Genomic DNA, 15,274 nt, shown 5'->3' with positions numbered 1-15,274 from the left:
TTTGTCAAGATCATCTGCTGAGGATAGTAAAATACTGTGCAGAAGACAGGAAGAAAAATGAGAAAGGGGTGAGGAGAGGTAGGTGAGAGGGAGAGGGATAGCAAGAGGGAGGGGAGGGGGAAGAGAGGTGACATAAGTCGGAGAAACACATAGTAAGTTTTGGTCCCATAAATGAAGCCAAATGAAGAGCTTGTGACATAGGTATAGTAGATGAAGCTGCCAAAGAGCACCCTTGCTCTTTCTTCTGCTCTCTTTTATCTTCTCAGTGCCTAGATGCTTCAGTATTAGGTTCCACAAATCCCACATCTCGGGCAGAATTATGCTCTAAACTGCTCAAGTTTCTGTCTTCATCTTGCTCTCTATTCAGTGGATGTCTCAGTTTTGCACTACTTTTCATTATAGCAAGAGAAAGGAATCACTGATATCAATCAGCCTGGAGACTTATCTGACAAGTAGGTTCCGCATAAAGATAATTATTGGTATTCAGAGTCAGCCCATCTTAACTGCCCATCCAGAGCACACCACATTTCTGTGTAACAGTATCTTTCATTCCTGGATAGCCCAATTAATGAAAAAATGGACACAGAAAATAGGAGCAGAGCAGATCTTGCTCTCCCAAACCCACAAGAATCCCCCAGGTAAGCAAAGACTTTTTTTTTTTCATTGAAGTTATTTATCAAGACAGAGAAATTCACAGTGCTGGGCAGGCAGATGCCAATTCATAGATTTATTCACAGATTCCAGTAAGTTACTTAAGTTTCTTAGTGTCTTACTCTCTCAGCAGTTGGGAACAATGCTTTTACTTCACTTGAAAACTGGAGATAACAGATTTTCTAACATTAGAGACTTGTGGTTTTGGGTATGAGACAGGGAGTTTGAACATACAGATCTCATGCCTCTCTGTATATAGAGCTCACAGGATTTACAAAATGATCTTGATCATGGTTGGCCCTTGTGATGCTTATGGCATGGGATCCTGCACCTAAGACTGAAATAGGAATAGAGACTGAGCTAGCTCCTCAAAGCAGTCCTCTGCATACGAAGTTGTTTGCGTTGACAGAGCACATGCAGAAACACTTCTGTGCTAAAATCTCTTTGAGGCTGACAGGCAGGCATATTATAAGACAGAGATTTAAGAAGGAACTTATGGAAACCCAGGATAAACAAGAGCATGAAGCATGTTTTTTTTTGTTGTTCTATTATGGTCTATGTAAACACTTGAATAACATTCAAGTGTTAATGGTTGGTTGCTTTGACTCTCTGAGCCTTTTTCTCAGGCACTACACCAAAGAGTTCAACTACATGATTCTCTTGAGGAACAGCTAACACATAATGCTCCAGTTTCTGACAGTTAAGAACATCACACAGGGATTTGGAATATTTTTGTATGATTAAACTTTTATAAATTTTAGTGCACCTGACATTGAACTCTTGGAAGCGTCTCCTCCTACAAAAGCACCCCCACCAAAGCAGACATGGCAGACATTTTTGAAGAAAGAGTTGGAGTTCCTGGGAGTGAGTACATGGCCTTTATTCTCAACTCAAAATGCAGGCTGGCTCTAGGACAGAGTATTTAGTTATATTAACATTTTCTCTTATGGGCTGATGGGGTCCTATAGCATTCTTGATAGGCAAGGAATTGATGGTATTATTTGCACACTCTGGGAAGAGAAAAGCATTTTCTTATAAAGACTTTAAGTTACTAGGTCATGAATGGAAAACAGGAATGAAGGATACAAAATGTCTGCTGTTAATTAGATAGAAAGAACAATTATGCACGTCTAACATAAGTATGCAAATAAAGATGTGTGTGACATGTATTGATAATGTATGCATTAGATTCTATTAGTCATGGTTCAGGATATACAGTGAACAGTGGGAAAATCTCACAAATGGATCAATCCAAGGAAAGCATGTGATGCTAAAGAGATTTTGCATATTCAGTCTTACAGAGAAATTGGTACAATCTTGAGAAAATATGTCCTAACTTTATAAAATTCATGTTTTCCACAGGCAACACAAATTCTGGTTGGTTTGGTATGCCTTTGTTTTGGAACAATTGTCTGCTCCGTACTCTACATTTCAGAATTTGATGAAGAAGTGCTTTTATTATATAAAGTAGGCTATCCATTCTGGGGTGCAGTGCTGGTGAGAACATATCTGTAATTGTTTCTGAAATAATGCTAACCAGAGATTTTCTTTTAATCAAAGCTAATTAATTTTCTTTTAATCAAATGCTTATTTCTAGAATTTCAATAATATCTACAGTTCTTCATTTATATACACATAGCATCTCTAAATGTAGTTTCCAAAGCACTTTCCACATATACTCATTAATAAGAACAAAAGATTAGTATCACATTTAACTGTGGTTTAAACCATTAACATACTTTCATTGACTGAAAAACTTGAGACTATGAAACTGTAAAAGAATAAATACATAAATATTTAAGAAGTTAAATGATTTGTCTAAGACTTATATTCAAGAAAATACCCTTAACACTACCTATTAATAAAATTACCTGGTAAGTACATATATTTTATCCATTAATAAAAAATAAGACTGGAGAGCAGCCTTAGTGGTTAAGGATGCTTACTGCTCTTCCACAGGGCCTGAGTTCAGTTCTCAGTACCATGTCATGTACTTATGGCTGCCAGTGACTCTTGCTCAAGGAGATAAGAACCTTCTTCTGGCCTTCTTGGGCATTCATACAGATTAACATATATACACACAGACATATATACACACTTGCACATACATTTTTTTAAAAATCTAAAACAATACAATAGTGTAAAAAGCTATCTTTAAGAATGGAGGGGAAAGACATATTGTTCAGATGGGAACAAAGTTAGCAACATTGGATGAACACAATTCCTTTTAAACGTTCTACTGTCAAGAAAGCAAATGACTGAATGAGATTATAAGGTCATATAGCCTTATATATGTGTAGTACACATACAATAAATAGCATATTCTGTGTATAGAAGGTGTAGAATTTGAGAAAATTTGACTCATGTATATGTACATATATATCTCTACATATGAAATATTAGCTTATATGTCACCCTCAATATTACAAGCCTATCCATGATTTTGTAAGTTAGATTCATTTCCCTACAACTCTTCCTGTCTCACTCTGCTACCAGACTTCTCATCTTGAAGCAATCACTATAACTGAAAATTAGTTTTCAATTTTTACAGCTTTGTAGGAAAAGAATTGTATACTACATGTCTTATATGCCTACCTTTCTTCATTCATATCATCATTGTGTATTATCTTTTATCAAAGTTATAAAAATGTATTCAAATCTAAGGAAACCATTGCATTGGTTTGATATGCTGCTAAGTATGTAGTTCTTAGATCTCTTGGTCATATGGTCAAGAATCTTCTTGATCATCTACCACATTTTCCTTGAAATTTCTATTTTTCAAGCATTTCATTTAAAAATTTATTCATTTATTCTCTCTCTGTGTATGTGTATATGTGTATATATGTTTCTGTCTTTGTGTCTCTGTCTCTGCCTCTCTCTCTCTCTCTCTCTCTCTCTCTCTCTCTCTCTTGTGTGTGTGTGTATGTGTGTGTGTGTGTGTGTGTGTGTGTGTGTGTGTGTGTGTGTGTGTGTGTGCATGCATCAGTGCCATAGTGCTCANTGTGTGTGTGTGTGTGTGTGTGTGTGTGTGTGCATGCATCAGTGCCATAGTGCTCATGTGGAGGTCAGAGAACAACTATAGGATGTCAGGTCTTTCTTGCTACTTGGTGAGATCAAGGAATTGGACTTGGGTTCTGTTACAAACACTTCTACCCGCTGGGGCATCTCATAGACTCAAACTACTGGCTCGTTAAGTGCCTAGGATCACAAATCTCAATTTCTTAGAGGGTAGTCTGACTTTGAAGCCTCAATTTTTACTTTTTACTAGATATTTGCAAATGTGTATTTTCATAGTTAACTATATGACCATGTGCTGCATATCAGACTCCATAGCTATACAAGGCTGGCCTGAAGGAGCTGACAATGTAAGACAGAACATAGGAACCAAGCATTTCAATAAATGAGACCACTGTTACAGTTGCACAGCAGATATCACTAGCCCTTGCTACCTACCCAGTAGGTATCAAAGTCAACCTCATAGAGGAGCCATGTAAAAATATGAAGAGCCCCAGGTCATCTAAGACCTAATGAGTAGGAACCTGAGAGCTTCTTTCCCACTGTGTAGCTCAGGCTTTCCTCATCCTTACAACCTTCCTGCCTCAGACTCCTGAGGGCTGGGATTGCAGGCCTGTGCCACCACATAGCTCGGAACTTGTATTTTATCAGGACTTTCACATGGTTTGTATAAGGAATTGGCTTTGAGAAGTATTTTACAGGAGATAATAAATAATGGTCTCATGGGAGATTTTAGTGGATAGCCTTCTAGAACACCTAAAACTCATTTTTATATTTTGAGGATAGGTGAAGAAGTACACCGGACAGCAGAGACTCACTTTGATCTCTCCCGTTTCCTTTTGGACAGTTTGTTTTGTCTGGATTTTTGTCAATTATCTCCGAAAGAAAAAACACGCTGTATCTGGTGAGTTGCACTCATGTTATTCATTCTTCCAAGGTAAGAAAAGTAGAATTTTAGGGGTGTGAAGAGAGGCACACCAGTATCAACTACACTATAGAGAGTGTAGATGTGTGCTTTTTCCCCATCCCTTTGTGCTGGAAAACATTTTGCAGGATAAACTAGATTAAATCATTAGAAACATAAATTGTGTCACTTAATAAACAGTGAAATTTGATTACTTTGACACCATTCAAAGGGACCCACACAGGTATTGTCCTTGTATGTATTTATAGTCTCTTTTAGTTATGTCAGCTGAGATGACTTGAGGATAAGCTACACATGCATATGTCTTTTTTTTTTTTCATATCCTGGAGATTTAACCTCTGACCCTTTGCATGTCTCACTCTGTGTTCACCACTGAGTACATTCCCAGCCCTTATGCTTCTCTTGAATGCATCTCAGAGGGAAACATGCTTACCAGGTGATGAGTATATTTGCAAGAGTTCCCTATTTAACTGGGGTTTTGAGCCAGCTTTGAGTTACTATACAGGACCAGCTCTGCAAGACAGATGAGTTGATCAGCTGCTGCCACACCCAGATCCAGGGCTGAATGTTCTATGCCATCAGGTGAGAGGCAGCCTGGGAGCAAACATTGTCAGTAGCATCGCTGCAGGGATGGGGATCGCCATGCTGATCCTCAACCTGACCAATAACTCCACTTATATGAACAATTGCAAGGATGTAACCGAAGACGACGGCTGCTTTGTGGCTTCTTTCACCACGGTATGTATTTTTTTATGAAAACACTAACTCTCTGGGTCCTGTCCTAAGTGTGAAAATCTTTCCTTTTCCAGAGACACAGTCCTCCCTTTGGAATCTCCATCTTTAAAATAGAGTTCTGTACTAAGGAGGTGATGGTCTTACTCCTACTCCTGGCCATGTTCCTTGTTTGGAGTCATCACCTCCAGTCAGTCACTTTCTGGTTTCCTATTTATGTGTCCGTGTATTGTGTCTGCTCCTGAACTCCTCAGCTCCTGAGAAAGGGGTGCTTCTCTAAGGGAAGGGATTTGGGGTACATCCACCTGTGACTTTCGCCTTTTGGTTGGTTGCTGTTTGACAGGAACTGGTGTTGATGATGCTGTTTCTCACCATCCTGGCCTTTTGCAGTGCTGTGTTGTTCATTATCTATAGGATTGGACAAGAGTTTGAAAGTAAAAAGGTCAGTGGGAAATCTTGACTAGCATGCTGAAGAATTTGTGCTTTATTCTTTTAGAACATGCCCTGAATTTCCTGAAATTATTTGCTGGCAAACTATTTCTCAAAAACTGACTCTTGTAGCTCATATTGGAGATCTTATTTTCTACACTGAAATGGCATGAGATCACAGCACAGTCCCGTGAGGTTAGGCAAATGGAACCGTTATCGTTGTAGGAATTGTAGGCGTTTTGGAGTGGTTGTGTGTGAGAAGTGAGTTATCAGCAGTGTGTGACGGAAACATTCAGCTGTTGGGCTTTTTGCTTTTGTCCCCAACGAGCTTGTTATATTTGTTTCTGTTCTCTCCCATATATATATATTTATATAAATAAAGATATATATATAAATAAAGATATATATAAAGATATATATAAAGATATATATAAAGATATATATATATATATATATATATATATATATATNTATATATATATATATATATATATATATATATATATATATATATATATATCTTTCTCCTCTTACTGCTCCCAATAAGCCTTAGGTTTGGTTTACCTCTTGGTTCATGGTGACAACTGCATTTTTCACCTGCTGCAAATACTCGTTATATTCTTGGTGAGAATTTCCAACTCTCAGCCACTGTTGCTAACTGAAATCTGACAAATGGAACCGACAACCCACTCTCTACATCCACTTTTAGACACAGCCCAGTTGTTACACTTATTAGTGACCACTGTCTTCAGTCAGAAGAGAAACCAACATTTCAGATATAGAGTAACCTCAGCAACTTGTCACTGACATAGTTTCTTTTAGCCCCCATTGGCCAACCCATCTGATCTAGTTTCTGGACATTAAAGGTCCAGACACTCCAGGATCATGAGAGGCGAGGTGAAATTCAAAAAGATACATAGAAGAGATATATCCATGACAAGCCTTCTAGGAATGTAAAGATCTGGGTAATTGATACGGGATGGTTTTTCTCTTTATCAGGTCCCAGATGATCTCCTTTATGAAGAATTAAATGTGTATTCACCAATTTACAGTGAGTTGGAAGACAAAGGGGAAACATCTTCCCCAGTTGATTCATAAGAATCAGGGCACCAGGACAATCTGATTCACAGTATAATCTTGAAAGTCGATCTTTTTACAACATTATGGCAAAATTTCTGTTTGTTCCACATTCTGCCAGTTTTTCAATTGGATTGCTCTGCAGATGCCACTGTTTTTGTTATGCTGTATCTGGACTTCTAAATATCTCCCTTTTGTGGATATCATTCACTCCAATTTTCTTGTTTTGTGTCACAATCTCACATACATCCTTTCTGGAAAGTCATCAAGGAATAAGTTGGCTTTATTGTATATCTACTTTCATGAACAAAAGGAAGATTCAGAAGAATTATTCTGAGAATTTAACTAACCTTAGATAATCAGGTAATATTTGGCTCTTAGTTCATTTTAGAATTCTCAATAGCTATAATTGTGCGTGATATATGTCTACTATATCAAGCCTTCTGTATGTATTTTAATATGATATATACTTTTCTATGTAGATATATTTCCACCCTCAATAATAATGGGTTTTTCAGAGACATAAAGCTTTGTAAAAAGACAGATATCATCTGATTCATGTGTACATTCACCTGCACAATTATTGCTCAGTGGTTTGCCAATTGATGAGTAGTAGGTAATAGAGAACATTATTAACCATTCAGCCTAGTGAGCTGGATAGGTAAAATCAGGGACACTGTGAGTGTGTATAACCTTTAGTAAGACACATGGGAAGAATGAAGAGTAAACTGATGAAGACTTGAGCTAGAAGGTAGTCAATGGGATTGACAAGAAATGATTGTGTATAACACATGTAGGTAAATATCTACCAAATGTTAGTAGAGATTGCCATGTATGTCTAGAATCTCAGCACAAGGCCAGCCTCTGTTACATAGTGAGTTAGAGGCCAGCCTGACTACATGAGATCCTACATCAAAGGAACAAAGAAGAAATTTGTTCAAGTTGTTAATGCCTTAAAGGATAGTTAAACAAACAGTAGTTTGATAAATTCAGTGTTTGATTCTTTAATAAAACTGAATGAATAGCATTGTGGAGGAGGGAAGCAGTAATGAAGAAGTCTGGATGATGGAAGAGTAGTAGAGACAGGTTAAAACTCAGTTTTAGACTTTTGTTCTGAGATAGGTATACGAGTGATCATTAAATGAAGAGGGTTAAGACACCAGGAGAATTATTTTGAGATAGAATTAAGGCAGTCAAACTCCACATGCCTGTACTTAGAAGGTGAAAGTAAGGATCAAAAGTAGAAAGCCTAACAAGTCAGATAAGCATATTTCCAAAACATTAAACAGCAGATGCCTATAGTGGAGAAAAGTTAAACAAAGAGAAAATAATTACCCACCAGAGACTGTACACGTAGGCATGGGAAAGAGAAGAGAAAATAGCAATTCCAAATGAATGCTAACTCTGAAGAAGGTGTGGGCAGAGGGCCAGAACATTTGCAAAGGTGCCTAGAGAGCAGACCATGAATAGGAGGTAGTGAGGAAAACAAAACAAAACAAAACAAAACAAAAAAACCCAAAAACCAAAAAATTATTTTGTTGCTGCTATTTAGATTTTTAAAAGAGACATTGAAAAATCTGTTTGCTGGGATCAGTTGGTGTGTTCTCCGTGTGTCCGAGGGACAGGTAACTTTTCTAAATCTTCATGTAAGGCTCCCCTCATTTACATCCGTCTCTTCACACAGTCATATCCTAAATTCACAGTTACTCTATCATGTAGTAGACTGTGCTTGGGATCTCCTATGTATCTTCAGATAGTGTTTGTACAGTAAATCAGAGTTGTTTAACTTGATATTTGTATTAGCAAATGAAGTTGAAAGAATATGAGGGAAGTCTTGAGGAAGAAAATTGATGGTGGATATGATCATATTTCATTGTACACATTTGTAAAGTTCTCAGGAATAAAGAAAAGTCATTTTTAAAAAGAACCATGTACATCAAAACAATTAATTAAATGGTGCCAAGGACAAAGAACAGTTTCTGGAGTCTTCTTCCTCAATCTTTTCCCAGTGGAATTGTATGTAAATAACTCTGAAGGCAGAAAACAGGACATTGTACTACCTATCACCCATCCTTTGTTAATAAATTGGGTAAGCAGAATGTGACTGTGTTATTAACATGGATTATGTGTTAGCATGGCACTGATGCTGATTCAAGTGCTATATGAACTGGAGAAAGTGACTTCTTTTGGTGAACCTGTATCATTCAGGGTTCATTCAAGAGGTACAACCAACAAAAGTCTATGATAGACAGATGGATAGGTGTAAGAAATGAAATATAAGTGGACAGTTTTCCAAACCAGATGTACACGAGATAGATGTAAATTTATCAGCCCTTAAATAGGCAGGAGACACTGGGCCCTGTCTTTTCAGCAGCTGGTGCCTGCTTGCCTGGGTACTTTTAGTTTCTCTTACAGCTAAAACAATACAGTCTGCTACATGACTGAGCCCATGTATAAGGAAGGAAGAGGGACTTTTGAGATCCAGCATGTATATTAGATAAGATTCTGAGTTCTCAGAGTGCAGAACTTAAACCAGAAAAAAAAAAAAAAAAAAAGCTGGTGGGTTTGAGTAAGAACAGTATTGTGACATAGGCACTTAACTGCCTGAGTGTGGGGAGCGGGTGTGCTAAGCCCCATGATCCCTGTTTACCAAGAACCTGAGCCTGATATCCTGTGCTGCCCACCTGATGAGTCACTGGCCTCCCTGGCTGAACTCTGATTGGATCCAAGAGAGGGGGAAGGACTAGGTCAGAGGACTGGTGAAAAACAAAAACAGGATGTGCCCCCAGGGAGGGGGGGAGAGAGAAGGCTGTTTGAGAAAGAAGTTGGGGAAAGCTGTTTGGGAGAAAGCTGTTTGAGACTGCTATGGGAGAAAGCTGTTGGAGACCGCTGTGGGAGAAAGCTGTCTGAGAATGCTGTTTAGGAAAGCTGTTGGAGAAAGAAGTTTGAGAAACCTGTCTTGGCATTTGTGTCGTTTTTTCCCATCTCTGCTGGTCGGAGTTCGGGTTTGTGGCACCTGAGCCTCCCCTCCCGGAGACCACCCCTTGGTTGGAAGAACACCACCAGAAAAGATGCTTAATCATAACATGATAGTGCTTAAATATTAAATATTTTAGAACATGAGGAGACATACTTATGTCCTATACTATGAACAAATGAGAGATAAAAGAGGAAAAGGCAAAAGATAATATAAAAACATGAGATTATATATCTAATCAAGTTATGACTAAGAAAGGAAAAGAACCAGGAGAGATAATGTTGCTTTTCAGTGTGGTTCCTCTTTTGGAATAATCTACAGGGACACCTTTTCTAAACAGGAAGTAGAATTATCTTCAACATCATTATAATTAACATATAAAACCAGCCCAAGATGTAAAAGTTGGACAGACATTAATGCAACTTCACAAATGCTGCAGGACATTTTTACAAAGACACAGAAGAAAGACTACCAGGAAGCTTGGTGCTCACCATTCTCTTTTTCTCTCCTCAATGCCAGCCGGAGACCGTTCCCTCTAGGGATAAGCATCTCTTTCCTTCCTGAGGCCCCATGGCATCCAGAATTTCCCTCTCTATGGTCAAGTTTTTAATGCAGTGACTGATAGGTAGGAAAGAAGGGCATATACATAGATCACCAGTAAGAACTTAGAAAATGTTATCTAAAATCCTTATGCTCACTTTTTTTCCTATGAAGCCAGATGAACCTTTCTCATTCCATCTTCTACCATATACTAAATGGCCTACATGAGCAGGTTGGTATTTCTCATAATAGTTTGGTTAATGTTCTGGATGCAATTTATAGTGTGTAATCATATGAGCCAGGGCAGATTTATCAGGGGAAAAAGAGAAAAGAAACAAAAGTACACATAATGAAAACATATTTGTTCTTGAGGGGTAGGAGGGATGAGCTTTGCTGTGGGCAGGCATGCACAAGTTGCTGTTGCTGCCATTGCTGCTCTGGGCATTTGGTTGCCTCCATGTCCCAGATGTCCTGCAACCAAAGAATGGATACAGAAAATGTGGTACTATTCAGCTATAAAAAATGAGGACATCATGAATTTTATAGCCAAATGGATAGAACTAGAAAATATCATCCTGAGTGAGGTAACTCAGACCCGAAAGGACAGGCAGGGCGTGTACTAACTGATAAGTGGATATTAGCCATAAAGTACACAATACTCACTATACAACCTACAGTCCCAAAGAAATTAAAGAAAGAAGGCAGGCCCAAGGGGAGGATGCTTGAATCCCACTTAGTAGGAGGAACAAAAATCGTCATGGAAGGCGGAGGAAGGGAGGGGTCTAGGTGGGAGTGGGGAGAGGGAGGGGCATAGTGGGCAGGATCAGGTATGGAGAGAGACTGGAGGGAGTAGAGCCATGAGAATGAATGGAAATATGCAGCTACCAGGGGCTCAGGGGGATCTCTAAGAAGTCCCAGAGACCTGAGATGGGGGAAGCTCCCAGAATTCAATGAGAGTGACCTTAGCCAAAATGCCCAGTGGTGGGGATATGGAACCTGAAGAGACCACCTCCAGGGGGTCGGACAGGACTCCCAATGGAGGGATGGCGACACCAACCCATCTACAAAACTTTTAACCTAAACTTAGTTCTGTCTAAAAAAAATACAGGAACAAAAAAAAAAAAAAAAAAAAAAAAAAAGGAACAAAGATAAGGAATGGCTAATCAGTGACCAACTCAACTTGAGATCCATCCTATGGGCAGGCAACAATCCCTGACACTATCACTATGCTATGTTCTGCTTGCAAATAGGAGCCCAGCATAGCTGTTCTCTGAGAGATTCTACCTAGCAGCTGACTGAAAGTGATGCAGATACCCACAGCCAAACATTGGGTGGAGGTTGAGGACTCTTATGAATGAGTTAGGGGAAGGATTAAAGGCCCTGAAGGGAATGGAAACTTCACAAGAAAACCAACACTGTCAACTAACCTGGACCCCTGGGAGCTCTAAAAGGTTGTGCCACCAACCAAAGAGCATACATGGTCTAGTCCATGGCCCCTGGCACATATGTAGCAGAGCACTGCCTTGTCTGGCCTCAGTGGGAGAGAATGTGCCTAATCCTGCAGAGACTTGATGAACAAGGGTTGGGGGATACCAAAACTTCTTATCTGACCTAGGGGTTATCATCACATAAGCAATTCTCAACTGTGGTTTGCAAGTTGTCTCTGGACTAAGATATGCAAAGGCTCTGAGAAACCTTCAAAGGAATAGCCTCATAAAAATCTCAGATAACCATCACTGACAAAAGGCTGTATTAAAGGTTAGGTGTCTTTACTCCAGAGTCCTGCCAGTTCAAAGGTTCCACCACTGAAATTCTGTAACAAAGGTGGACAGTGCTCAATGAAGTTGCTCAACCTTGGCCTCTGGCCTCTGCATTCATGCATACTTGTGTACTGCTGCACATGTGCACTCCCACAGAGAAGGAGGAGAAGGGGAAGGAGGAAAAGGAAGAGGAGGAATGGAAGACACCTTTGACAGTCTGGGGCCAATTAGAAAACTTAGAGTAGATTTATTAGGGTATGTTTAATATCCTGAAGTATAAATAATAAATAGTAACAGAAATTTGAGATGGCATCTTAGGCTTGAGTTCATCCTGGGGAAGGACAAATTTGGAATGGGTTTGTTTCCTGGAGAAAGTGTGGTTTAACCACTTGAAAGAAGTTTGTAGTTTTATCCAGGCTGGAATGAGTCTGCAGTTAAATAACAAATTACTCGCCATCTTAAGTGTAGATAGAAAGCAGGTGATCAGTGTCACTGTCACTACTGTGCAGCAGATGTTTGGGTCAAGTCGGGGCTCTGCTCTTCAGAGTGCATGAGGTTTACAGGAAGGAAAAGCACACAGCCACAGGAGGCTGGCTGTGTCCAGATAGCCCACGGATTGTCAATAGAAACAGCATGAAGCTGGTCATGTCGGTGAGCCTCTGCTCTTCTTGACCAGAAGGTATCTGCATTACAAATTTGAGGATGCAGGCTTGGAATGGACATGCTGTGGGCCTCTGCCTGGTGCCAGAGATCACAGGAGTCCTCTGGTGTTGCAACAACTCTTTTGCTCCCACTACTGGGAAGCTTAACACATTGTTCCCTTTACAGGAGAACTGCTTAAAAGCCAGCTTAAATTGGCTTAAAAGGCAATTTCAGAATCAGTGAACACAAACAACATATATTTTGCTTACTGTTCAACATCCAGCACCAAAATCTATTCTTGTGTCTGAAAAGTATTATACAATGATTATTGTATTTTAGTTTATTAAACAGTTTTCTTAATAACGAGCATACAAAAAGTCATATCATAAGTATTACTTTCTATGATTTATTAAATTTCTTTATGTGGGGATTTTGTATTAGAGATTGATTCTAGGACCTGACACAGGGAAAAACAAACACTATACCCTGAGTTGTATTTTCAGTCTTCATTTTAATTTTTATTTTGAACCAGGATCTCATTGAATTGTCCAGTCTGGTCTTATATTTATTCTCTAGCCTAGACAGGCTTTGAACTTGTAAGGCTTAAGCATTCCAAATATCTAGGATTATAGGCAAATACCATCAGATGTGAGGACCTGTTAGTCATTTCTATTAGAAGATGTGAATGCCGACATTGTGTCTGCAATCACAATTTCAACATTTAGCAATAGGACTAAACTATATTCCTTAGTGCATCTATCTGTACTACATGCTGAGTGAAATCAGCCAGGTACAGAGAGAATAACACTGTGTGAGCATCATGTCCTTATCTAATGAAGAAAACCTCGAGGAGAGAAAGAAGTCAAGTTATGGTGGCCAGAAGTCCTGGGGGTATGAAATGAAGAACTACTTGTCCAAGGAACATAAAGTTTCAGCAACATAAGATGAATAATGTTTAGAATCATATTGTATAGTCTGGTCATCATTTCCCAAATAAAATATGTTTAGAAACTTAAAATATTAGATTTTAAATATCTCATTAAAGTCATTTGACTAGATGGGTACTTTATTTATCCCCGTAAGTCATCCCAGAAATATCAAAGCTCAACATACTCCAATATGTACATAATTATCATTTGCCAATTAAGATAACAGAAGAATGATACATTTTTTCATTTAGAATGCACCAGACTTTCTTCAAAATTTAACAAGTGTAAACTTGATTAAATCATTTTATTATGTAACAAAAATGAATTATGGGAACATGAAGAAAAGCTTTGGAGATGAGGCTGAGTTGAAAGCCGTTCTAATCATGAAATCCTAATGAACAATACATTTCTCATTTTCTTTTTTCCTATTTTTTATTGGATATTTTCTTTATTTACATTTCAGATGTTCCTCTTTCCCGGTTTCCCGCCCTCCAGAAACTCCCTATCCCATCCCCCTTCCCCTGCTTCTATGAGGGTGCCCCCCCAGTCCTGCCTCCCCATCCTCATCCTCGAATTCCCCTACACTGAGGCATCACATTTCTCATTTTTCTTATTTGTCTTCCTTAAGAGGTCTAGAATTATTTTTTTTCATGCTACTTTGATTCTAGCATCTAGAAAAAAAATCTCTGAAACCAATGAGTAAATCTCAGCCGAGTGACTGAATAAATGAAATGGTTCCAGAAGTCAGGACTTCAGTGGTGTGGCAGCAAATATTTCCCTCCAACATTTCAAGCTGAACAGACAGAAGCACCCCGTGAGGCTTTGCTGGTGACATCAGATTCATTTAACCTCTCATTCAAATCACCCAGAACTGTCAGTCACACTGAAGAGGCAGGGGAAACATTTCACTCATTCTTGTACACCATTTCTCTAAAGGCACACTGACCAAAGATGAATACGAGGGCATGCTTGTCTATTTCAGGCAGGCCTCTCTGCACAGGTATATGACTGGTTATCGTGCAGAATCATGTATGCGTGGCTGTAGGCAGGCTTCTAGATGCAGGCCCACAGATGGTGGGATGTGAGGAAGTCAGCCAGTAGGTGGTAAATACAGTAACAGAGACCATGGAACTAGATTCATCTCAGTTCCTTAGCTTCAGTTTCCTACTTTGTGTCTGCTTCTACATTTCTGAAGTAAAAGGAATAAATAAAATTTCCTCAGCATTTGACAGACCTTCTTCTGCAGCCCCTGGAAGAGGAGAGAGTTCAGCTAAAACCAAGTTGAAAATTGTTGGCAATCAGGCACATCCATAGACAGCTAGAAATGACTTCAGAACAATTAGGCATCTTTATAGCCAGCCCTCGAAAGACCCAAGTACAAGACTTGTCATCTTTAGAGGGTTCGTTCCTGTGTTTCTTCCTTTGCACATGTGCCATGGCCCCTGTCGCATGTCCCTTTACACATGCATCATGGGCCCAATAAAAACCTCGTTCTTCCTGCCCCCCCCATCCTCCCTCTCCCAGAGGCTGCCTCTATTTCACCCTCAGATAAACCTGCTGCATGGTGTAATTTGTTTGGGATACGCCCCCCCCCCCC

The 15,274-nt window shown here is 39.2% G+C and overlaps 1 protein-coding gene across 4 annotated transcripts; it reads left to right on the top strand.

Moving 5' to 3' along the window:
• The first annotated feature begins 478 nt into the window (after positions 1-478).
• On the top strand, positions 479-8,799 carry Ms4a2 (membrane spanning 4-domains A2). 4 transcript variants are annotated; one of them, XM_021212191.1, is made up of 7 exons: positions 479-638; positions 1,413-1,515; positions 2,014-2,148; positions 4,514-4,570; positions 5,401-5,457; positions 5,667-5,765; positions 6,752-8,799. In XM_021212191.1, the coding sequence occupies exons 1-7, from the start codon at positions 577-579 to the stop codon at positions 6,848-6,850; spliced, it is 612 nt and encodes a 203-aa protein (XP_021067850.1). In that variant the 5' UTR covers positions 479-576; the 3' UTR covers positions 6,851-8,799. The 4 variants fall into 4 exon arrangements, with proteins under 4 accessions (XP_021067850.1, XP_021067858.1, XP_021067841.1 ...); XM_021212199.1 differs by lacking the exon at positions 5,401-5,457 and adding an exon at positions 5,285-5,329; XM_021212182.1 differs by lacking the exon at positions 5,401-5,457 and adding an exon at positions 5,174-5,329.
• The last annotated feature ends 6,475 nt before the right edge of the window (positions 8,800-15,274 follow it).

The sequence above is a fragment of the Mus pahari genome, chromosome 1, assembly GCF_900095145.1.
Source record: "Mus pahari chromosome 1, PAHARI_EIJ_v1.1, whole genome shotgun sequence".
Taxonomy (NCBI): domain Eukaryota; kingdom Metazoa; phylum Chordata; class Mammalia; order Rodentia; family Muridae; genus Mus; species Mus pahari.
The sequence above is the reverse complement of the archived record's forward strand: the minus strand, read 5'-3'. Positions and strand labels throughout refer to the sequence as shown.

Coding starts and splice junctions, on each gene's coding strand:
- Ms4a2 (XM_021212182.1), top strand. CDS start 577: ATGGACACAGAAAATAGGAGCAGAGCAGATCTTGCTCTCCCAAACCCA. Junction 1,516..2,013: donor AAGAGTTGGAGTTCCTGGGA/GTGAGTACATGG, acceptor TGTTTTCCACAG/GCAACACAAATTCTGGTTGG. Junction 5,330..5,666: donor TTGTGGCTTCTTTCACCACG/GTATGTATTTTT, acceptor GCTGTTTGACAG/GAACTGGTGTTGATGATGCT.